The sequence below is a fragment of the Vitis riparia genome, chromosome 7, assembly GCF_004353265.1.
Source record: "Vitis riparia cultivar Riparia Gloire de Montpellier isolate 1030 chromosome 7, EGFV_Vit.rip_1.0, whole genome shotgun sequence".
Lineage (NCBI taxonomy): Eukaryota > Viridiplantae > Streptophyta > Magnoliopsida > Vitales > Vitaceae > Vitis > Vitis riparia.
Window position 1 is genome coordinate 10,374,683 of NC_048437.1, and position 25,141 is coordinate 10,399,823.

General features: G+C 33.0%; 2 protein-coding genes across 4 annotated transcripts; both read left to right on the forward strand.

Annotated features, from left to right (window-relative positions):
* Positions 1-1,289: 1,289 nt before the first annotated feature.
* On the forward strand, positions 1,290-4,774 carry LOC117918444 (ankyrin repeat-containing protein ITN1-like). Of its 3 annotated transcripts, none has more exons than XM_034835115.1 (9): positions 1,290-1,433; positions 1,534-2,077; positions 2,169-2,318; positions 2,454-2,540; positions 2,769-2,831; positions 2,916-3,041; positions 3,141-3,326; positions 3,566-3,894; positions 3,990-4,774. In XM_034835115.1, exons 2-9 carry the CDS (start codon positions 1,576-1,578, stop codon positions 4,590-4,592), a joined length of 2,046 nt encoding a protein of 681 aa, XP_034691006.1. In that variant the 5' UTR covers positions 1,290-1,433; positions 1,534-1,575; the 3' UTR covers positions 4,593-4,774. The 3 variants fall into 3 exon arrangements, with proteins under 3 accessions (XP_034691006.1, XP_034691004.1, XP_034691005.1); XM_034835113.1 differs by having other exon boundaries at positions 1,547-2,077; XM_034835114.1 differs by lacking the exon at positions 1,290-1,433 and having other exon boundaries at positions 1,458-2,077.
* Positions 4,775-23,107: 18,333 nt separating this feature from the next.
* LOC117918029 (neurogenic locus notch homolog protein 4-like) lies at positions 23,108-24,230 on the forward strand. The gene is made up of 3 exons (XM_034834562.1): positions 23,108-23,627; positions 23,806-23,954; positions 24,093-24,230. The coding sequence occupies exons 1-3, from the start codon at positions 23,108-23,110 to the stop codon at positions 24,228-24,230; spliced, it is 807 nt and encodes a 268-aa protein (XP_034690453.1).
* Positions 24,231-25,141: the final 911 nt, after the last annotated feature.

Below are 25,141 nucleotides of genomic sequence, written 5' to 3' on the forward strand. Positions count from 1 at the left end.
ATATATATATATATATATATAAAAGTTTAATTTAAGTTTAAAATTTAACATATTTATTTAAATATATAAATAAATTATTATCATATCGATATAATATTATGAACTTAAATTAAAATATGATAAATTTTAAACTTAATTGAACTTATATACATGTGACATTATATACCATTTACATATAATATATAAAAAATTATTAATTAATATAATGATTTATATTATTTGTTTTTTAATAGGCTTTCATAATTTATTATATTTTATTTATATTTAAATATAATTAACTAAATATATTTATATTAAATATAGAATATATTATTTTAATAAAATTTAAAAATATATTTATATCAAATTAAAAATATCAATTATTTAATTTCGTATATTATTATTTTTAAAATAATGAAATAACTATATTTAAAATCAAAATAATATAATATTTTTATTAAAACAATTAAAGTTATATATAAATATATATAAAGTTAAAACCGCAGTTGATGACTACGGCTTTGACCATTTTAAAAAAAAGTAATTAAAACCGTGGTTGGTAACTACGGTTTCTAACCACTTTAAAAAAATAAAACCGTAGTCACCAACTACGGTTTTATGACATGACAGCTTATGTGGCACAAACGCATTAGATCGGGCATTATTTTCAAAATAATTTTATTTTTTGGAATTTTTTTTTAAAACGCACTATTTTGGGTCAAAGCTCAAAGTGCCCCCTCCAGGTGGCAAAAGGAAGCTGCTCACAAAGGGCCCGAAAATAGCTTTAAACTATAAAAAGGAAGAATAGAATGAGGTCACGTGTCCTCGTCCTAAGTCACGCTGTCAAAAGCCCTAAAGTCCTTGAAAACGAACGCCAAAAAAAAAAAAAAAAAGTAAAAAACTAATCTTAAAGGACCGACCGAAATAATCTTGTAATGATCTCCACATTGGAATTCAAAAATCAATAATGAGCTGTATAAAGTGAGAGGAAAAATAATAATAAAAATACATGTATTATGAGGAAAAAATTGAAGGGATAAACTTTATTTTTTCTAATTTATACCAATAAAAATTTATATATTATATATAAGTTATAAATATTTTCTAATTCTAACCATAAAAAACAAGAACTACATCATTATTAATTTAATTTTTTTTTTCACTCAATTTTTCTACAAAGAATCTATCAATAAAAAAAAAATATTTTATTTTTCCGAACTTTTCTGTTTATCCTACTTTTCATCTTTATCTTGGCCTTTGTTCGTGTCTTTTCCTCCTAACCGCGTTGATAGGAGGTACAATCATTATTAGTGATGGCTTAAAAGATAGGAGATGGTGGAAGACCAGGAAGCAGAAGGGGTTGACTCTTGAGGATTTGGAGTTTCACGGCCACGGTGGTAGGTGGTGCTGAGCGGCAACTGCAGATAAGGGACGGGGCTGCTTTAGCCTTGTAGGTGAGTGTTGTTATTCAATTCTGCCTTCCTGTTGACCTGTAATTTCAATTTGTCAAGAGGTGAAATAAATTGGAACTAGTTTATAATCATAGAGATGTAGTTGGATCCTGCAGGTTTAATATCTATATTTAATTAAGAAAAAATGGTTTCTGATCCGGAGACTAGTCTTAGGATAGCGTTAGCGAAGAGCCTGGCCAGCAGTTGGGAAGAAGCTGTAAAGATATACGAGAGAGAACCAAGAGCTCACAAGATCAGGATCAGCCAATCGGGGAACACAGCATTGCATATAGCAGTTTCATGTGAGCAAGAAGACACAGTAGAACAACTAGTGAAATCGATTGCTAAGAATGGGCATCTATGGGATGTTCTATCTATAGAGAATGCAGATGGGAACAATCCTCTCCATTTGGCAGCCTCACTGGGAAGCATTTCCATGTGCAAATGCATCACTGATGAGTGTAAAGAACTGTTGGGTAGCCGCAACCGAGAGGGTCATACGCCCCTTTTAAGGGCAGTTCGCTATGGCAAGAAAGAGGCTTTCCTCTGGTTGTATGGTATGTGTGAAGGCAACACAGCCACTGGCTACTGTAAGAACGGCGATGGTAAAAACGTTCTCCATCTTGCCATTGAAGGAGGACACATGGGTAAGCAATATTAGGGTGCTGTTCTTCAGTCTACATGTTTTATTCTTAATTATAATATTAGGCTAAATCATGGTCTGTGGTGGACGGACAGATTTGGCGTTTCAAATTATTCAAAAGGAGGAAGATCTCATGGACTCTTTTGACCGTGAAGGAATCTCCCCTCTGCATGTCCTAGCTGAGAAGCCTACGGCATTCAGAAGCGGAATTCATCTCAGCTTGCTCAACAAAATCATGTATCATTGTAAGATTCTCCCTACCAATCAAAAAACTTGGGGCTGGATTGAATCCAGCGCATGCATCATTTGTTATCTTGTATCTGATATCTCCATCAAGGCCATAAATTTCTGACAGTTCCCCTTGTTAATCAAATTGGAAGGTATTTTTGTTGAAGAGCTCGTCCCAGGGGCTCCCAAAGCAAAGAAAAACATCTTTCAAGAGCTGCAAAAGATGATTAAATTACCAGGTGGGACTGAATCATTTAGAAGAATTTTTTTCTTTTTGTGGCTTCCTGATCACTTTCTTGATGCTGCAACCATAATTCATAGTCAAGGTAGTAAATTAGTATGAGACAGTAACAAATATGGTCATAATTCAGCATAAGAGATGTCAATTGATCCCTCTTTCAGTACATTCTTGCTCATGTGTGCTGTGACCAATCTATACCCCAAGTAATTAGTGGAAAAAAATGCAGGAAAATCTAAAAAGCACTTGGATCAAGAGAATCCTGAAGAAGGGCAAGGAATTGAACTTCATGGTGAGTGTAGGATCTACTTGATTTAGGCTAAAGCACTCTTAAAAGCAACTTCAAGGAAACACTGATTCCTACACCTTTGTATAGGTCATAATTCAACGAATATTGGAGCTCAAGGACACAAAACATTCCCCTCAAAATATGGCAGATGCCTGAGGTTCATCAAGCTTCTTGTATCCCAAGTACTGCTGGTTATCATCTCCGTGCTGCCAGGTATAACACCATATTACCATCCTAAATTTCTCTTGTATTAATTTCCAAAACAATATCGGTTCAAAGTACGTTCTTGTTTCTTTGTGGATACATGTTTAGGTTCAAGTCAGATAAGGAAGCTAAAAGAGAAAAAGGAGATGCATGTGTGGTCTCTTCAGATCATGAACAAACTACTTGAACATGCTGCGAGGCATACATATGAAATGAATCCCAAACATGATGAGCCAAGCCAACGTCATTATGATTGTTGTATTTCAGAGTATGGATACTTCCGAAGGGGAGAAGGTAGCCTCTATGTCAACCCTGTTCATTACAAACAAACTTCTTGGTATATATATATAGAAAGATGTGGAGACAAGGTAACTGACCACCCTCTCCAATATCTTTAACTGATATTGAGGAGAGGCAGATCCGGTGCAGAGTAATCACAATTCAAATTCTTCAGATTTTGACCATTGCTATCAGTCTGTGGGTCAATTGGGCTTTCTCTTGTAGTAGAGTAATGAATTTTGTTTTCTTTGCAGCTTTGGAGACGCCAATACTAGTTGCATCAAAGAATGGCATCATGGAAATGGTAACAAAAATCCTGGAACTGTTTCCCATGGCCATTTATGACATCCACAAAGAAAATTGGAAGAACACAGTGCTGATGGCAGTAGAGAATAGGCAATCACATATATATGACTTCTTACTCAACAGAAAACATCTTCTTGATAGAGAAATTGCATTTCGTGCTGTTGATTACCGCAGGAATACTGCATTACATCTAGCTGGAAAGCTAGCAGGGTACCACCACCGCCAGCATATCCCCACCAGCATGTTGCAAATGCAGTGGGAAGTCAAGTGGTACCAGGTATGCAAAACTCAAGCCAAGCTTTAAATTAGCTTTTGAGAAATTACTGTCAACTGATGAATAATAACTTAAATTATGCACTTGGTTCAATGCAGTACGTGCAGAATTCCGTGCGATTTAATATTAGAGAAAATCGGGATGATTGTACTCCAGATGAGATCTTCCAAAAAAACCATGCAAATCTTGAAGATGAAAGCAAACGATGGATAGATAGCACATCCAATTCCTGTTCTTTCATTGCAGCACTCATAGCAACTGTTGCCTTTGCCTCATCAGCCTCTGTGCCTGGTGGAGTAAACCAAGACACAGGGGTACCAATTCTTCTACACCATCTGGCTTTCAGTATTTTTGCAATGTCATCCCTACTTGCTCTTAGCTGTTCAATGATCTCCTTGCTAATATTCCTCGCCATTTTCGTCTCCAAGGACCAAAACCAAGATTTTACTAGAAACTTGCCGAGGAAATTTTTGCTTGGTTTAACCTCTCTCTTCATATCCATAGCGGCCATGTTGACCTGTTTCTGCTCTGGGAACTTCTTGATGCTTAAGCATCAATTAAAATATGCTGCAATTCCGGTATATGCACTCACCGGCTTGGTAATGGCATACTTTGTTCTCAAGCACTTCCCATTATTTATTGATCTTATGAAGGCTACATTTCGTAAGGTGCCTGAGCGTATATACAAGGAGTATCTGTAGAGTGCTTTCGATCTGGGCGCAAGGAGGACCTTATGCCATGGTGATGACCAGATCTGATGATGATGTAAATTTCAGTTGTTTTGTGTCTTTCAAATTTATATATGACTGTAATATTCCTCCTGGAGTACAGATTCTTATCAAATTGATTGATAACACGCAAACAATGGTGACTTCGTTAAGCCTCCCATTCTCCCCTTGCATTCCTGTAAAGGCCTCCAAAGCTCTATTCATCTCTCCGTTTCTCATAAACACCCATCAATCATTGCTGTCCAACAAGCCGTATCCTTCCTCCCGACCAGACCAAAAACAGTACCAGCTCCCTCAACCAGTCCCTGATCACTATAAAGAGGAGATCAGCACGGTGGACGCGATAACATCTTCAGGCATTTCATCAAACATCCAACGTGCATCCCCCGATTCCCCTCATTTTCCGTAAAACTCCATCATCCTCAACTTCACCAAACGGTTGGAGCAGGAGCCCAGCTTCATAGCCCGGCCCGGCTGTGGATCTCTTTCCCCTCCCTTAAAGCCGATTGGGAGCCACACGCTTTCAAATTAGGATTCGTAAAGGAAAAGTTACTAATATATACCCCGTATTCCTATCTTAATAAAAATATGAGAGACTAATAATAAATCAAAAGGTTATATTAACGAGAAAAATATAAGGATGAGAAAAAGCTTTATCAAGTAAAAGGATACACTCTCTAAAGAGAAAATCAAATATAATTAAAATTAGTTAAAAATTTATATATTTTTAAATTATTTAATATTTATATCAATAAACTAAAATAATAAAAATAAGTTTGAAATAGTAAATAAAAATAATTTATCGACTTTTAATCTATTTTTTATTTTTCTTCACTTTTTATTTCTTTCTACTTTTCTTTTATATTTTATTTTCTCAATATTTTTCCTCAAATTTTTCGGAAACCAAGCATAACTTATAGTCAAATTGTTAAAAAATATTTAATTTTATGACCTAAGTATCAATCATTATTCTCTAAAATAAAATAAAAAATGAAGATTACAATAAAATTTTCCTCCTCATTTAACTCAAGAGTTCTTTTCTATGTAAAACTACTCAATTTATTTAATACATGATAATAGAACAAAAGTGGAGAACATGATTTCTGAAAAATTAAATAATAATAAAAATTAATATAGAATCATATATAATTAAAATAACATAAATACGAAAATTATAAATTTTAATTTACATATAATAGTAATAAGAGCGAAGGAGCTTAAAGGCTATGAGTTGAGTATAGATTGCAAGGGCTTGGTTGATGTGTTTGAGTATGTGCAACCCAAAGATTATTTTTTTTGGATACATTAGAATGAATGTACCGAATATCGATAAACTCATATATCATACTATGAAGTATTTATTTATATTATAAAACAATGCATTTAAATTTCTTTTTCATGTTATTACTATCTTATAAATACAAACTATGAAAATAGAGAGGAGTTCCTAACTCCATTTATAGGATATCATTTAAATAAATGGAAACCCAAGTTAATACTAAAATATCGCATTGATGAAAGATGGAAGTGGCTCAAGGTATATTTTTACTTTGTTTTTTGTTTTATTTATTTATTTAGGTTTTAATTTGTATATAAAAAATAACAATTATTCACCTTTTCTTTTTTTTGTTATAAACATTGTTTAGGAGCATTAGATGAGGTATACGTTAAGATGAATGTATCAGATAACGATAAACCATATATTGTATTATGAAGTATTTATTTATATTCTAAAATAGTGCAATTAAATTTCTTTGTTAGGTTATTACTACCTTGTAAATGTAAACTATATAAATAGTGAGAGTTTTCTTGCTCCATTTATAGAATATTGTCTAAATAAATAGAGAGGGCAAAATGGTAAAAGTACATATTTCATTTCATTTCCTCCATGATTAGGAAACACTTCAAAGATAACCAATTTCATTTTTATTTTGCTTCCCATATCATAGGTAAACATTTCAATAGGATTCATGATTTTGATTAATTTCTCTTTCCTTCCCTTCTTTGGTTCCCTTTCCTATGATTTCAATTTGATAAAGCTAGTAAACATGCCCTAAGGTTCAAACTAAAATGAAAATTAGAGATAGATATAATACTTTTTTTTCTTAAGCATCAAACAAGAACCAAGGACGTCAAAGTTTTGAGGCACAATCACTTCTATATCAATAATGATCACTAATGTTTTTATCTAATTTTGAATGTCATAATACAAAATAACCTTCATTTCTATCAACTTAGTGACAAAAAAAAGGTTAGAATACCATGAAACATAAATAGAATTAATAATAATAATAATAATATTAATAATAAAACTGGTTATCTGAAGGAAACTCCATGACTTAAATTTCAATTCATTATCTAGTGGTCATAAAAATAGAACTCATTGGCCAAGCAACACATTTGCTACTCAAACAAGTTGATACCTTGTGGACAATATCATTACCAAATGGTAGCATGTATTGAACCATCTTTTGACGACAATAAGGGTTAATGTATATAACAGTACCAAATCCCAACAGGATTATTACGTAGAATGCAACAAAACTAGCATAAAAAATGACATGATTCCCATCATACCATTTTATTTCACTTTCACCTTATGGCATTAATGGTGAATGTGGCAACACTACAACAAGGTTACATTTTTTCTTTAACAATGACCCACAAAGAAAAGGATTCCCATCGTAGCTCTTCTTATCAAATGTAGAGAATTGTGCTTTCTATGGAACTCTACTTGACAAGTTATTGTGAGTCATAGTGAATACTGCCAAAAAGTGCATATCTACTGTAAAGGAATTTCTCCACTTAAATTATTGTTAGATAGGTTTAGGCTTTCTAGTTAGATCAGGTTGGGAAAACTACTTGGGACAAACTAACTTAAGCTTGTGAGCAATGATTTTAAAACCGGACCGGACCGGACCGATCGATTCAACTGATTGAACTGTCGATCGAACCCTGATCCAGTTCGGTTCAACTAAGAATTTGGGTTTTTGGGCCAAAATAGGCTTTGATAATGGGCCACACATCCATTTACGACCCAAACCAGCATGGCTACTTCAATTACATTCACGGTCCATTCTCCAGCATTAATCATAATACAAGCAGAATGAGCTTGAACCTTGGACCTTGAACCGTGGACCAAGGGTTCAAGGTAAGCATTGTTGCACCAACCTATTGCTAATTGGTTTGTGCCAAGGATTGTAAAAAAATAATAAAAGCATCTCAAATATCTAATATTTTTTTAAAACTCTTCCATTTTCCACATGTAATATCATATATGTTTTATTTAATAAAATTTAAAATATTAATATATTTATATAAAAGATGAAAAAATAAATATTATTGATTTTTAATTTTATCTATATTTATATATTTTTTTTAAATTATTTTTAATTTTAATAAAATATAAATTATATATTTATGACGTTACCGATTCGACCGCGATTCAACTACCGATCCGACCACTAAATCGTGAACTGGTAACTTTTTTGGTTTGCTAATCGGTCCGGTTCTAAAAACATTAGTTGTGAGACAACGTCAATGCACGAATCTGACCTAACCTTCCTAAGATAGAGGGGAATTCACTTGTTAGATGATCAACATAAAATTAATAATGCCTTCTTTGTAAGAGCTAGATAACAAACTCGACTTCAACTTCTTTATCTTTCATTGGAAATTAGTGTTGGAGAATCATAAATCATACAAAATAATTATAGAAACTAATCATCATCTAGATAATAAATATGCTAAAATCTCATGCTAAATAATAATATTAGAAGATATGCCTAAATCAATTGAGATTATGTACTTAAGTCTTATCTATCATGTTTGAAACGAGTATTGTAACCTCAAATCCCTCACCGATGGGATGTAAATAATAATCAATTTTTTAATTTCCTCGTTTAGATTGTGGACCATAACCCTATTTATACCCCTTATTATTTTATTTTATCTATTGGTCTATCATTAATAAATAAAATAAAATTTGTCTCTACACATTGCAAAACTCATACAATTTATATATATAAAGATGCTTTAAAGACCCATCATTAACTTAATTGATCATAGCTTAATGTACAATGTTAATATGTAGACTTACAATTACCAAAATACCCAACATTGAATTCATAACAAAGTTGTATTGTTAAAGAAAATACGGTGGATTTGGTTATTAGGGTGGTTGAGACTTGAGACTTATAGAGTTTTTGTTTTTTTTTGGGAGAATTATGTAATTGTGTTGCATCATGAAATAAAAGAAAGAAAACAAAACCCAAAATTAGCCATTTCAAGGAAAGTACAGTCTGATACATTCAAATCCTCCTTTCATGCACAGTAACAATGCCCTCCCCACTGAGCCCGAATATGCCCTTTCAGCTAATTAAAACTTTTTTTTTCCTTTTTTTTTTCCTTTTTTTTTCCTTACTTGACCATTGGGCTTCCGCCACTTTTTTTTTTTTTTTTTTCATTTTCTTTTTCCCCTCCCCCTCCCAATCATCTCATTCTCACCTTCCCACCAAATTAAATTAAGTTTTATATTATAATTAAATAAATTAAATTTTGCTCTTTTTTTAATACTTTGATTTTAATTAATTTTATAAAATAATTCTCATATTTTTTTCCCTATTTTTGAGAATCTACTTAATTAAAAAAAACTAACTTTATTTTTAAAAAATATAATTCATTTATTCATTATTAATTTCACTCTTTTTATTAAATTTTTATTTTAACATCATGTGTAAAATAAAAAAAATATTTTAACTTTAGTTTTTATTAAAAAAACTAATGTTTTTTTTTTATTAAATATGTAAAAAAACATTTTTATTTAATTAAAAATTTAAACCATTAAAATTATTTTTATTTTAATAAATAATGTCTTTAAAAAGTACACTATTTGTTTTTTTTTTTTTTTTTTTTGCATAGTATTTAATAATCTTTGTCAAAGTCATAACAATTACAATAAAAAACTCAATAAGTTAGTTCATCCTGCTATCTATAATGATACTTTTAGTTACTGATATTATTATTTTTAGGTAAAAACAATGTTACTATTTTTAATGGTATATTTGATATAGGTTGAAATAATAATGAATAATAAATAGGCTAGTACATCCTTCTATTTATAATAATACTTTTAGTTACAATATTGTTACTTTTAGGTAAAAATTATGTTACTATCTTCAATGGCATGCATCTTTAATGTAAATGGTGAAGTGGTGGTGAGTGATATGACACTACATATGTGGGCCCAATTAAGTATACTTGTGAGCTTGTCTTAGTAGCCCACCTTTAATTGGCTTAAGGGCATTTTCGGGCACAATGAGAAGGACACTGTTACAATGCATGAAATGGGGATTTTCTTGGGTCAAATCGTACTTTCCCTGAATTGGTCATTTGTGGGTTATGTTTTCTTCTTTTATTTCATAATGGAACATACGTGATTTTATAATTGATTGATTGATTGATTGATTTAGTTGCCATGCATGATTGTTTCTATTATGCCCTATGACATGCTTGAAATTGTTCTTTAATTGTGCACTAACCTCACTTCTTGATAGCGCATTGTGGCTCGTCACCCAGGTACGCATCTATTCCCATTCTGGTATTTCTATATGCATGTTTTGATTCTCATATGGGCATGATAGTCTTGGGTACTCACTGTTTTACTCGTCCGTTGCCATGATTTCTTCATTTTATTAGTAGAGACCCGACTTTAGGAACTTAGAGGGGTGCTACGGTCTTTACCGTACCTTCCCGATAAGTAACCTGACCCCCGAACCCGATCTGATTTTTTGTAGACCACCTTTTCCAAGTAAGGAGTCACACTTAGGGTTTTTCTTTCTTATTTTATTTACCCTTTAAAAATAAAACAAAAATAAGTGGCGACTCCAAGTCATTTTTTATTTTATAAATAAAATCAATTTTTCAAAATAAAAATCGAGCTCGCCATCGAGTGGGAAACGCATTGAGCCGAAATGCGGGGTCCACACCTTCATTTCTATCAACTTAGTGACAAAAAAAGGTTAGAATACCATGAAACATAAATAGAATTAATAATAATAATAATAATAATAATAATAAAACTGGTTATCTGAAGGAAACTCCATGACTTAAATTTCAATTCATTATCTAGTGGTCATAAAGATAGAACTCATTGGCCAAGCAACACATTTGCTACTCAAACAAGTTGATACCTTGTGGACGATATCATTACCAAAATGGTAGCATGTATTGAACCATCTTTTGACGACAATAAGGGTTAATGTATATAACAGTACCAAATCCCAATAGGATTATTACGTAAAATGCAACAAAACTAGCATAAAAAATGACATGATTCCCATCATACCATTTTATTGCACTTTCACGTTATGGCATTAATGGTGAATGTGGCAACACTACAACAAGGTTACATTTTTTCTTTAACAATGACCCACAAAGAAAAGGATTCCCATCATAGCTCTTCTTATCAAATGTAGAGAATTGTGCTTTCTATGGAACTCTACTTGACAAGTTATTGTGAGTCATAGTGAATACTGCCAAAAAGTGCATATCTACCGTGAAGGAATTTCTCCACTTAAATTATTGAATTTCTCCACTTAAATTATTGTTAGATAGGTTTAGGCTTTCTAGTTAGATCAGGTTGGGAAAACTACTTGGGACAAAGCAACTTAAGCTTATGAGCAATGATTTAAAAACCAGACCGGATCGGACCGACCGGTTCAAGTGATCGAATTGTCGATCGGACCCTGATCCAGTTCAGTTCAACTAAGAATTTGGGTTTTTGGGCCAAAACAGGCTTTGATAATGGGCCACACATCCATTCACGACCCAAACCAGCATGGCTACTTCAATTACATTCACGGTCCATTCTCCAGCATTAATCATAATACAAGCAGAATGAGCTTGAACCGTGGACCAAGGGTTCAAGGTAAGCATTGTTGCACCAACCTACTGCTAATTGGTTTGTGCCAAGGATTGTAAAAAAATAATAAAAGCATCTCAAATATCTAATTTTTTTTTAAAACTCTTCCATTTTCCATATGTAATATTATATATGTTTTATTTAATAAACTTTAAAATATTAATATATTTATATAAAAGATGAAAAAATAAATATTATTGATTTTTAATTTTATCTATATTTATATATATTTTTAAATTATTTTTAATTTTAATAAAATATAAATTATATATTTATGACATTACCGATTCGACCGCGATTCAACTACCGATCTGACCACTAAATCGTGAACTGGTAACTTTTTTGGTTTGCTAACCGATCTAGTTCTAAAAACATTAGTTGTGAGACAAGGTCAATGCACGAATCTGACCTAACCTTCCTAAGATAGAGGGGAATTCACTTGTTAGATGATCAACATAAAATTAATAATGCCTTCTTTGTAAGAGCTAGATAACAAACTCGACTTCAACTTCTTTATCTTACATTGGAAATTAGTGTTGGAGAATCATAAATCATACAAAATAATTATAGAAACTAATCATCATCTAGATAATAAATACGCTAGAATCTCATGCTAAATCAATAGGATAATAATATTAGAAGACATGCCTGAATCAATTGAGATTATGTACTTAAGTCTTATCTTCCACGTTTGGAACGAGTATTGTAACCTCAAATCCCTCATTGGTGGGATGTGAATAATAATCAATTTTTTTATTTCCTCGTTTAGATTGTGAACCATAACCCTATTTATACCCCTTATTATTTTATTTTATTTATTGGTCTATCATTAATAAATAAAATAAAATTTGTCTCTACACATTGCTAAACTCATACAATTTATATATATAAAGATGCTTTAAAGACCCATCATTAACTTAATTGATCATAGCTTAATGTACAATGTTAATATGTAGACTTACAATTACCAAAATACCCAACATTGAATTCATAACAAAGTTGTCTTGTTAAAGAAAATACGGTGGATTTGGTTATTAAGGTGGTTGAGACTTGAGACTTATAGAGTTTTTGTTTTTTTTGGGAGAATTATGTAATTGTGTTGCATCATGAAATAAAAGAAAGAAAACAAAACCCAAAATTAGCCATTTCAAGGAAAGTACAGTCTGATACATTCAAGGGAAAGTTGTGTTTTCATGGGCTAATATGGTAATAATATTGTTTTTGGAACCCAGGTTTGTGAAAGATGAAAAACATCTGTTAATGTGGAAACTTATATCAGATTCATGCACTCTGAGCCGACTGTGTTTTTTCTACCGACCTTGCCCCTCCAGGTATCCACGTCAGCAACCCATCTCAGCAAAAAACACCCTAGGCGACTGACCGTTGTTCCTCCCTCTGTCTCATTTGGTACCCAGTCCTCTCATCTTTCTACACTCTGTCACGGAGGCGAAGCAGAGGTTCCCACAAGAAAACCTTAGTGTTCAGCCGTTCTTTCTTCCCTCTCTCTCATTTTGGCAGCCATTCCTCTCATCTGTCTTCACTCGATCACCAAGGCGAAGCAGAAAATCCCATAAAAATAGTGTAGTCGAGGGTTCTTTCTTCCCTCTCTCTCATTTGATACCCATTCCTCTCATATTTCTTCACTTTGTCACCGAGGCGAAACAGATTTCAGTTGAGAAGGCCTTAATCCGATTTGTCACATCTTAGATTTTCTCTGTCGAGGTAAGCCATTCATTCCGTGTTTTGCATTCGCATTCTCATTCATGAAAATTTGCTGTTTGTGTGGGTTTTTTCTGAACCAGGCATGGCTCAAATGTTGGCATTTAGGAGTTGGTACTGAAATTTTAAATTTGTTGGTAATGAATCATCATCGTCTTTTTCAAATCTGATTTTGTACTATTTTATTTGGATTGACAAATTATCGCAACTCTGTTGTTTTGATATAAAGTGAAGGCAAAAATATGGGTTGGGAATTGTTTTGTTGAAAAAGGCATTTGTTTTGGTTTTGGTTTAAAACTGAGAAAAACATATTTTGAATTGATTAGCGAAAAAAGAATTTTTTTTCCCAGTGGTGTTTTTGGGTATTGGGAAACAATGCATTTTTAGTGAAACCTATTTGTTGGATTGTGTTTTTGGATTGAGCTATGCAGTGGATGACCAAAAGGGAACATTTTTTCGGGATGAAGTTTTCATTTTGAGAGCGAAAAAAGTTCTTAAGAAATGGTGATTTTTAGATGGGAAAGTTGTTCCAAATTACTCAGTTTTTTTGGTTTTTATGATATTGATGGTTGATGGGTGCTAAAGTTTTCATTGTGTTTTTTTGTTTTTGTTTTATATGTATAGTTTCAAATCACATCCCATTTCTTCAAACATATAGTAACATATGTATGGTTACTATATGTTAATGTTCTTGTTGATTAGTAATTGATATTGATTCAGAGATCCGTTTTAGAATACGGTAATAGGAAAGGCTATATAGGAACTATTGGTATCCATGCATTGGTTTAATTCCCTTCATAACATAAATAGAAAATAGGGAATGCTGGTCAGAATGGATGAAATGCATTTTTATCTATATATTGTTTGTTTTGGTGATCAGTTGGTTAACCTTATTGTACTGGTAAGTTAAGCTTATGTACTACCTCATTATTCCTGAATGTATAACCTTAATCGATTGTATGTACTGCATTAGTCAACATCAGGTACTACCTGAGCCAACCTTGGGTACAAGCTGTGTGACGACTGGAAACTTCATTTTTTAATATTCAAATAATTCATATGTGAATAAAAGTTGTCTTTATTGTTAACCCAATGGGGTTCAGTTTGTCAAACATAGGACCTACAGGCTGTTTTCAAGTCATGCATAAATTAAATTGTATTCACTTCCACATACAAGCTATCATGACATTATGTGTTTGACTACTCTGCTCATTTGGTTCTCCTTACCTTTACTTGAGACTGTACCATAGGTACTATCTTAATTAACCTTAGGTCTAACCTTAGTAATCTTTAAGTACTAGGTTAGATATCCTTAGGTACTACCGTAGTTGGACTTGCACACTACTTGTGTGCATCGGCCAATTAGCATGTTTGAACCTTAATTGTGTGCATCAGCCAATTAGCATGTTTGAACCTTAAAGTCTATAGAATTAACATGCATAATTCCTCGATCTTTCGTTGTTGTATTGTTTTTAACAAATCTTTATGTCAATAAGGAAATGGAAGAGGAGATGTTTTGTTACATTCATGAAGGTGGTGAGCTTGTTAAGACTGTTGTTGGGTCCGTCGAATATAAGGGAGGTTGGACCAATTGCAGTGTTGTTAGCAAGAATATCTCACAATCTGAATTCGTTTCAAAAGTATGTGGTGAACTGAACTTGGATTCCAATTCCATTAAATTGGAATTCACAGTCAAGTTTGACCCATCATGTCTATTGCCACTACATAATGATGGCGACATAGTCAATATGTTCAAATTGTGGTGTCCTCGTTATAAAGTTCATGGAATTTTGGAATGGGGCGACCTTAACTACTTCAGTAGCAGAGGTTAGAGTTGGTTTACACTGTCAAACTTGGACTGTTTTTCTTTGTTTTTTTCCCAACCGCATGGAATAATTTTTTCCCATTTCCGTAGGACAAGACGAACATGTACAGACTCCAGCTACTGCTGCAACTAGTGCTCAATGAACGCAACAGTGTCAGAGATACAATTCTGGCCGCATGTCATTTGTGACTTCATAGTTCATGATAAGTTTCTTCTTATCTGCTGCTACGTACCAAAATGACCAAGGGTTGATTCTAGTTTGTCCAAAATTTATTAATTCATATCATGTTGTGTGCTGATGTGATTTGTTCCAATTGTAAAACCATTATTTATGTTCTATATGTGATGTATCTGATGAAGTATTCCACATCCCATTGTAACAGTGGCAGTTGGGTTATGCTGAATATGAGGACTTTATGTACAAGAATGGCCAACGTGTAAGGGAAAGGAAGAGTACCTGGTGATGCTGCTGCTGGAGCATATGGGACGCAGTAACAGCAGTGTAATAGGGCTGTTCATTTTTCCTTCAATATTGTAAAGGAAGGGAGTAGGAACATGGACAACACTCAGTATTTGTTATTTTATTATAGTTAAGGGTGCTGTTCAGTGTTGTATTGGCGACTGATTGGACAACAACTGTGATTGTAAGATGTGATCCAAAGTGATAGGTTTATTATGGGGTATGGTACTAATTTCATAAGGGAACAACAAACATAGACTGGAACCTATTTGTTTGTACACTGATTTAGTTTCAGTTTATCCTTCTATACTCACATTAGTAAATTGTTTGACGGCTTTCCTTTCATATTTAGTTATTGTGTAAGCTTTTACATAGCATCTTTTGTTAATGTTATTGGTAAGTTGGGAGGTTTGTTTGGTTTGATTTACTACATTAGAAACAGTTTGCTGGTATACCAATAGTTTGCAATGGCGCCCTTCAAATCCTGATCTACCAGGGTTCAGGACTATTACGCATCCTCATTGGCAAGGGCTACTCAGGGTTCCTAAATGATTGTGCATTTTGCTAATTTTGTGCTTCAAACCATGTACAGGTTGTTATAGAAAAAATAAATGTGGTAGAAAACCAATAAATATTTGCTTCGCATGATCACCTTCCGTATCCAACCAAAACCATCGTAACTTGACATAACCAGAAAAATGAGAAAACAACAGTATGATTAAATAAATACTGAGGGTGAAAAATTGTCGGGAGAGCAAAATTTATCGAATATGGTTTAAGGTAGTGTCATGCTGCAATAGGTAATGAAATTAACTAATAAAAATCTGAAGCCACAGAATGGGTACATTTCTCGCAGGTGCATTAAGGTAGTACCTAAGGTACATTAAGGTAGTACCTGAAGACCATTAAGGTAGTACCTTATGTGCATTAAGGTAGTACCTGACATTTCTTATGATTACATAAGGTACAGTTGGAGTAACCTATGAGAACATAACAATGTCATGCTGCAATAGGTAATGAAATTAACTAATAAAAATCTAAAGCCACAGAATGGGTACATTTCTCGCAGGTGCGTTAAGGTAGTACCTAAGGTATATTAAGGTAGTACCTGAAGACCATTAAGGTAGTACCTTATGTGCATTAAGGTAGTACCTGACATTTCTTATGATTACATAAGGTATAGTTGGAGTAACCTATGAGAACATAACAATGTCATGCTGCAATAGGTAATGAAATTAACTAATAAAAATCTGAAGCCACAGAATGACTACATTTCTCGCAGGTGCGTTAAGGTAGTACCTGAGGTACATTAAGGTAGTACCTGAAAACCATTAAGGTAGTACCTTATGTGCATTAAGGTAGTACCTGAAATTTCTTATGATTACATCAGGTCGATGGAGTCACCTATGACAACATAACAACGTCATGCTACAATAGGTAATGAAATGAACTAATAAAAATCTGAAGTCACATAATAGCTACATTTCTCGCAGGTGCATTAAGGTAGTACCTGAGGTACATTAAGGTAGTACTTGAAGACCATTACGGTAGTACCTTAAGTGCATTAAGGTAGTACCTGAAATTTCTTATAATTACATAAGCTACCGATGGAGTCGCCTATGACAACATAACAACGTCATGCTACAATAGGTAATGAAATGAACTAATTGTGTCTGAAGTCATAGAAGAGCTACATTTCTCGCAGGTGCATTAAGGTAGTACCGGATGTACATTAATGTAGTACCTCAAGACCATTAAGGTAGTACCTGAGGTGCATTAAGGTAGTACATGAAATTTGTTATGATTACATATGCCACCGATGGAGTAACCTATGAGAACATAACAATGTCATGCTGCAATGTGTAATGAAATGAACTAATTGTGTCTTAAGTCACACAACAACAACATTTCTCAAATATGCACTAAGATAGTACCTGATGTACATTAATGTAGTACCTCAAGACCATTAAGGTGGTACATGTTTTGCATTAAGGTAGTACCTGATGTGATGAAACAATTCTGTCTTCGTTGACAAAAGATGTACACTACAAATTCCAACAAACATTACAAATTCACAAACACTAACAACAATTTCTACTAACCAACACATAATTAATGCATTTTAATTTTTATTATTATTATAATTTTTTTATTTTTATTCTCAACATATATGATTGAATTATCAAGTTTTTCGCCAATATATGATATTGCCTAATTATATTCATCAATCTGAATAAATACACAAGTTTTCCACCCAATTTCTAAATATGTCCACAACATTTTTCCATTTCATGAGTCTCCAATACACAAAAATATTGAGATCGAACAGCCGCTCATGCGATCCAAAATCGACATTCGCCTCAACCTATGCCCTCACCCATGGAGGAAAAATTGCAAATACAACAACCACTCGAAAATCACTCTTCTGCTCCATTTTAAACAAAAAAATTATTAAAAAACAACCCTAAATACAAATTAATTACCTTCACATTTGATGTGAAGGTTACAGAAAAATGTGATCCAATGAAAAGAACACGAGATTTCTTCTTCATGAACCCAATATATCAGAGTTGTCGTTTCCATTCCGGTTCGCTATCCTAAACCAGATTTTCAGTCAACACGTACCCGCCTCAAGCCGTCTTCTTAACTCGACCTTGTTTCAATGAAGTGCTCCATTTGGTTCTTCACAATTACCACAGGCAACAAAAATTTCGATTCAGGTTTTCAAGTAAAGGTTTATACTTTCAAATGTGTGAAATTTTGCAAATTTTCACACCTTCTTCGATCCGGAGGGGTGACGAAATTGGGATGATCGGGTCCAAATGGTTAGGACTTTGAGAGGAGAAGGGGCTGAAGATAGAAAACTAGATTGGAGTTTGGGATTAAAGGCTTCAGAAATTAAATGAGAGAAATTGTTGAAAAATATACAAGATTTTCTGTTTCGCCTCGGTGACGGAGTGAAGACAGATGAGAGGAATGGCTGCCAAATGAGAGAGAGGGAAGAAAGAACGGCTGAACACTAGGGTTTTCTTGTGGGAACCTCTGCTTCGCCTCTATGACAGAGTGTAGAAAGATGAGAGGACTGGGTACCAAATGAGACAGAGGGAGGAACAACGGTCAGTCGCCTAGGGTGTTTTTTGCTGAGATGGGTTGCTGACGTGGATACCTGGAGGGGCAAGCTCGGTAGAAAAAACACAGCCGACTCAGAGTGCATGAATCTGATATAAGTTTCCACATTAACAGATGTTTTTCATCTTTCACAAACCTGGGTTCCAAAAACAATATTATTACCATATTGGCCCATGAAAACACAACTTTCCCTACATTCAAATCCTCATTTCATGCACAGTAACAATGCCCTCCCCACTGAGCCCGAAAATGCCCTTTAAGCTAATTAAAACTTTTTTTTTTCCTTTTTTTTTCCTTTTTTTTTACTTTATTTTTCCTTACTTGACCATTGGGGTTCCACCACTTTTTTTTTTTTTTCATTTTCTTTTTCCCCTCCCTACTCCCAATCACCCCATTCTCACCTTCCCACCAAATTAAATTAAGTTTTATATTATAATTAAATAAATTAAATTTTGCTCTTTTTTTAATACTTTGATTTTAATTAATTTTATAAAATAATTCTCATATTTTTCCCTGTTTTTGAGAATCTACTTAATTAAAAAAAAAAACTAACTTTATTTTTTTAAAATATAATTCATTTATTCATTATTTATTTCACTCTTTTTATTAAATTTTTATTTTAACATCATGTGTAAAATAAAAAAAAAATTATTTTAAGTTTAGTTTTTATTAAAAAAATATTGTTTTTTTATTATTAAATATGTAAAAAAAAAACATTTTTATTTAATTTAAAATTTAAACCATTAAAATTATTTTATTTTAATAAATAATGTCTTTAAAAAGTACATTATTTGGTTTTTTTTTTTTTTTTTTGCATATTATTTAATAATCTTTGTCAAAGTCATAACAATTACAAAAAAAAACTTAATAAGTTAGTTCATCCTGCTATCTATAATGATACTTTTAGTTACTGATATTATTATTTTTAGGTAAAAACAATATTACTATTTTTAGTGGTATATTTGATATAGGTTGAAATAATAATGAATAATAAATAGACTAGTACATCCTTCTATTTATAATAATACTTTTAGTTACAATATTGTTACTTTTAGGTAAAAATTATGTTACTATCTTCAATGATATGCATGTTTGATGTAAATGGTGAAGCGGTGGTGAGTAATATGACACTACGTATGTGGGCCCAATTAAGTGTACTTGTGAGCTTGTCTTAGTAGCCCACCTTTAATTGGCTTAAGGGCATTTTCGGGCACAATGAGAAGGATACTGTTACAGTGCATGAAATGGGGATTTTCTTGGGTCAAATCGTACTTTCCCTGAATTGGTCATTTGTGGGTTATGTTTTCTTCTTTTATTTCATAATGGAACATATTTACATAATTCTCTCTCTCTCTCCTTTTTTATTTATTTATTTATTTATTTTACTTACTTTGATGATCTAGAAGATGTTGGCTAGAATTAAATATGCAAAAAGAAAAATCATTCCCAAAGGTGGGAATGGGATCTCCATGCATGTTCCTCATATTACAAAGTTAGGTATTGGCAACCGATGGTTAGGAAATAAGTTGATAAAGGGCGGGATATAAATATTTATTTGAAGGGACCAGGAGAAAAAAAAACACATAATGATCATTGACTTAGTGGTAATTATGGATTGACTTTTATCCTCATTCATCTTCGAATAGTTAATTCAAGAACTACTATTTTGAAGTACCACAAAAATGCAAAATCAGAAAATTTGAATTGTCCTAATTTCTCTTCCTAGTTCTCCAAGCTTTCTTGGAGATGTCAAAAGTTTTGTCCAATCCCTTCAATTCTTCTTGTACTTCTCATTTCACTTTGATTTTCCTATGAAACCCTTTACATATCATTGTCATATATGGTCGGAATCCTATAAACTAAGAACCTCAAGTCAACAAATCCATGTCATTATTTTTATCATAATAATAATTATAATAATAATATGGATTTGTTTATAGGAGTGGTTGAGACATGCCCTTTTTTTTTTTCCTTTTTTTTTTTTATTGTCTCTTTGACTTTGAGTCATTCAAAGGGAAAAGATGTTATTCTCCCTTAATTAGTGTTTGCTCAATACTTTTTCTTTCCCTTTTTTATTTTAAATATAGAACAAAAGAAGAAATATATAGTTCAATTTGGATACATTTACTATTTTTTATTTTTAAAATAAAAATTTTATATATAAAAATAAAATATTTTGTATAAAAAGTATATTTACTTTATATTTTTAAAATCACTTTTAAAAATTTTAAAATTTGAGATAGTAAAAATGATATCTCATTTTTTTTTTAACACCTTTTAAAAATAATTATTTTTTTAAAGTTAACCTCTAAAAGTTTATGTATCTTATATAAAAGTTATTACTATTTTATGATTTTAAAAACAAAAAATAAGAATTATATTCAATAGGACGGTTTATAATTTAATTTTTTACTCAACTTTTCTATAAATAATCTAATAATAAAGAAAATTTCTAGGTTGCGCTTTCATCCTACTTTCCCCTCTTTATTTTCTTTCTAACAAACTTCAGACATTCAAATATTACCTAGAAGAGTGCCTTGAAAACAAAATGAATAAAAGAGCCATAACATGATTAATCACACAACCAGCGGCCTCAAATGTAAAGCAGCCTTTGTTCCTATCTTTTCCTCCTTTAGTTGTTACTAGTTATGATCATAAGCAGTAATACTTTCACATCCCAACCTTTGAAAATTTTAAAATACCTATATTGAATTTAGAGATATTTATGTATTTTAAAAATTAAAATAAAAAAAGAGAGAAAGAAAATAAGTAAGATATATATATATTTTTATCTTTTTAACCTCTCACTATCTATCTTGTTATGGCTTCTTCGTATTATCAAAAATTGAAAAGACAAAATAGAGAACAAAAAAAAAAAAAAAAACCTTTACAGAACTTTGATTAGAAGGATAACAAAGAAAAAAATTAGTATTTTCCTTGTTCTACAATTTAAAGATGTGCATTAATTTTTTTCAAGCATTTGAGTAACTTCTTCGAGATAAGGGTTAAGGATGCGATGAGTTAGTCTTTATACCTCTTTATTTGTTTTCATCTATTTATTAAAATATCAAAACATTTAAATTCCATAAAATGGATCAAGTAATATTTTTCTGAAATATAGTATGATTTGTCATTTGTTTATAAAATAAATCATGAATATCATATGATTTGTTTGATTATCATGCAAGTTATTTGAACTTTTTCAAGGTTAAGGTTAATAGTGTGGTGAATTAGTTTGTTTATATCTCTTTATTTGTTTTCATTTGTTTATTAAAATATCAAAATATTTACATTTCATAAAGTAGATTAAGTAATATTCTTTTTGACATATGTTTTGATTTGTTCCTTCGTTTATAAAATAAATTGTGAATATTAAATGATTTGTTTAATTATTGTAAGTGAATTTCACTTTATATTAAAGTGATTTTGGAAATTTAAATTACCAGTAGCGCTAGTCATAGGGATAAATTGTTGACCTTCATTATCCTTGGTGGGGTAGTGATGTAGTGTGGCCTTTGGTATACTATTGATCAGAAAACGTATTGTCTACCAATAACATAAATAATTTGAGACTAGCACTTAGTACAAGTTTCACTATTTGGGCATAGTGTCATTGTGAGTGAACTAAACTAAAATGTTTGTTTGTAAAATTCTTTTGAATATGAATTAATTATGCTAAGTATATTATGCTGTTTTATCTTTAAAATTAAAAGTGTTGAACTTTTTGAAGAAATTGGATTTAATTATTGAATTAAATGAGTTTACCTATGGATTAATTGTGATAAAAAAATGATATCTCATAGAATTTAATTTTGTACTATACTTGATCCTTCTTATTGAACTATTTTTTTTATTGAGTTGTCGGGTTCACCTTTCTCTATTATTCCTCTTTTAAGGTACAAATGACATCCATGATAAGAAATCAGGATACGAAGGATGCTTTTATTAAAAATTGTTTTAAATTTGATTATTTAGGATTCTTTACTTAACACTCAATTTTAGATATGATTAATTTCTAGAATTTTTATGGAAGTGTTAGAAATTTTTTTCTTTTCTTTTTGAAAATTTGGATTTTTTTGTTAAGGTCACTCATGTGTTGGACTTTGGATTTAATATGTGAAATCATCGAGATGCCCTTGGCCTTTGGGTTCGGGGTGCTAAAATACTACCTTCAATATAGGAAATGGAGGAAGGAATGAAGAGGAAGGGATTGACTCTTGAGGATTTGAAGTTTCCGGCCACAGGTGGTAGGGGTGCTGAGCGCAAGAGCAGATAAACGACGGGGGCTGCTTTAGCGTTGTAGGTGAGTGTTGTTATTCAATTATGTCTTCCTGTTGACTTGTAACTTCAATTTGTCATGAGTTGAAATATATTGGAACTAGTTTCTGATTAAATATAGAGCGTTGCATCCTGTACTTCTAACAGAGGGGACAATGGCTTCTACAAGTGATGCGGATGCATCTGATCTGGAGAGCATTAGGAGAAACTTGAGGAAGAGCTTGGCCAGCAGTTGGGAAGAAGTTGTAAAGATATACGAGCAAGATCCAAGAGCTCACAAGGTCCAGATCGGCTCACCAGAGAACACAGCATTGCATATAGCAGTTTCAAGTGGGCGAGAAGATATAGTAGAACGACTAGTGAAGTCAATAGCGAAGAATGGTAACCCCGTGGATGTTCTATCTATATGGAATAGAGATGGGAACAATCCTCTTCATTCGGGGGTCCCACTGGGAAGCATTTCCATGTGCAGATGCATCATTGGTCAGTATAATGAACTGTTGGGTCGTCCCAACCAAGAGGGTGATACGCCCCTTCTAAGGGCAATTCGCTATGACAAAAAAGATGTTTTCCTCTTTTTGTATGATATGTGTGAAGGCAACACAGCCCATGGCTACTTCCAGAAGGAATATGGTGAAACCATTCTCCATCTTGCCATTGAAAGCGGACACATGGGTAAGCAATATTAGAGTGCCGTTCTTCAGTTTACATGTTCTATTTCTTAATTGTAATACAAATCATAGGCATGAAAGTAGTCAGTTGTAATGAACCTCTATTAGGTGCGTACACCTCTTTGGTTGGGTGCCTCCAAAGAAGACAATAAATTTGGCTAATTCATGGTTGTGGTGGACAGATTTGGCGTTTCAAATTATTTGTAAGCAGGAAGATCTAATGGATGCTGTTGACAGTAATGGATTCTCCCCTCTGGATGTCCTAGCTGAGAAGCCTACTGCATTCAGAAGTGGAATTCATCTGGCTGGTTCAACAAAATCATTTATCACTGTAAGATGCTCCAAACCAAACCAAAATATTTGCAAGCATCAAACAGAGATTGATGCATGGCGCTGAATTGAATCTAGGGCATGCATCATTTGTTAGCTTGTATCTGATATCTCCATCAAGGCCATAAATTTCTGACAGTTCCCCTTGTTAATCAAATTGGAAGGTATTTCTGTTGAAGAGCTCATCCCTGCAGGGACTTCCAGAGCAAAGAACTTCTTTCAAGAGCTACGGAAGCTGATTAAATTACCGGGTGGGAGCGGGGGATTGATAGCTTAATCATTTAGAAGAAAACATTCTTGTAGCCACTGACCACTTTCTTGGTATTGCAACCATAATTTGTTGCCATAGTAGTTAATCAGTATGAGACAGTAACAAATTAATATGGTTCACTTGCAAAAGGAATAGAAGCACTTCAGCATAGGAGATCTCAATCCCTCTTTTAGTATTTTCTTGCTCATGTGTGTTGTGACCAAGCTTATACCTCAAGTAACTAGAGGAAAAAAATGCAGGAAAATCTAAAAAGCACTTGGATCCAGAGAATCCTGAAGAAGGGCAAGGAATTGAATGTCTTGGTGAGTGTAGGATCTACTTGATCTAAGCTCAAGTACTCCTAAAAGCAACTTCAAGGAAACAGTACTTGTAGGGACCCTTCCCCTTGATGACACGTGGCACGCATTTCTATCCGGATCAGATCCATCCGGATTTTCCTGAGAGGACACGTGGTGCGCTTCTTCTATCCGGACTCCCTTAGAGAGAAGCACACGGCACTCGCAAACATCACATCCGGACCACCGCCATATCACATCCGGGCGACCGCCATATTCTATTCGGATATGTGTGTCCGGATCGTTGATTGAAGTAAGCATGCCTTACTACGTCATTTCGACAGCCTGCCACAACCCACATTCCGCCGCCTGCAGAGCGAAAGGACAGGAATGATGGCAAGTCACCTCCCACGATCTCTGACAGCTGCCCGTAGGGTGATGATGTCCCTGCCACCACCTAGAGGCATCATGACAAGCCAAAAAGTCTTCCCGTCATTAAAGAAGGAGGCAGAGCCTCTGACACTATATATATGAACCTTCACACAAGGAGGAAGGTAAGCTTGTTATATCTAGTAAAAGGTCAACTGTGCCAAATACTTAATCTCTCTAGCCATGGTTGACAAAACCATCGGAGGATGTGTC

Bases quoted from the DNA above. Each gene is read 5' to 3' on its own strand.
- LOC117918029 (XM_034834562.1), top strand. From the start codon at position 23,108: ATGGCTTCTACAAGTGATGCGGATGCATCTGATCTGGAGAGCATTAGG. The intron at 23,628-23,805 runs GTAAGCAATATT...TGTGGTGGACAG, and splicing joins CATTGAAAGCGGACACATGG to ATTTGGCGTTTCAAATTATT. The intron at 23,955-24,092 runs GTAAGATGCTCC...AATTTCTGACAG, and splicing joins CAACAAAATCATTTATCACT to TTCCCCTTGTTAATCAAATT.
- LOC117918444 (XM_034835115.1), top strand. From the start codon at position 1,576: ATGGTTTCTGATCCGGAGACTAGTCTTAGGATAGCGTTAGCGAAGAGC. The intron at 2,078-2,168 runs GTAAGCAATATT...GTGGACGGACAG, and splicing joins CATTGAAGGAGGACACATGG to ATTTGGCGTTTCAAATTATT. The intron at 3,327-3,565 runs GTAGCCTCTATG...TTTTCTTTGCAG, and splicing joins ATACTTCCGAAGGGGAGAAG to CTTTGGAGACGCCAATACTA.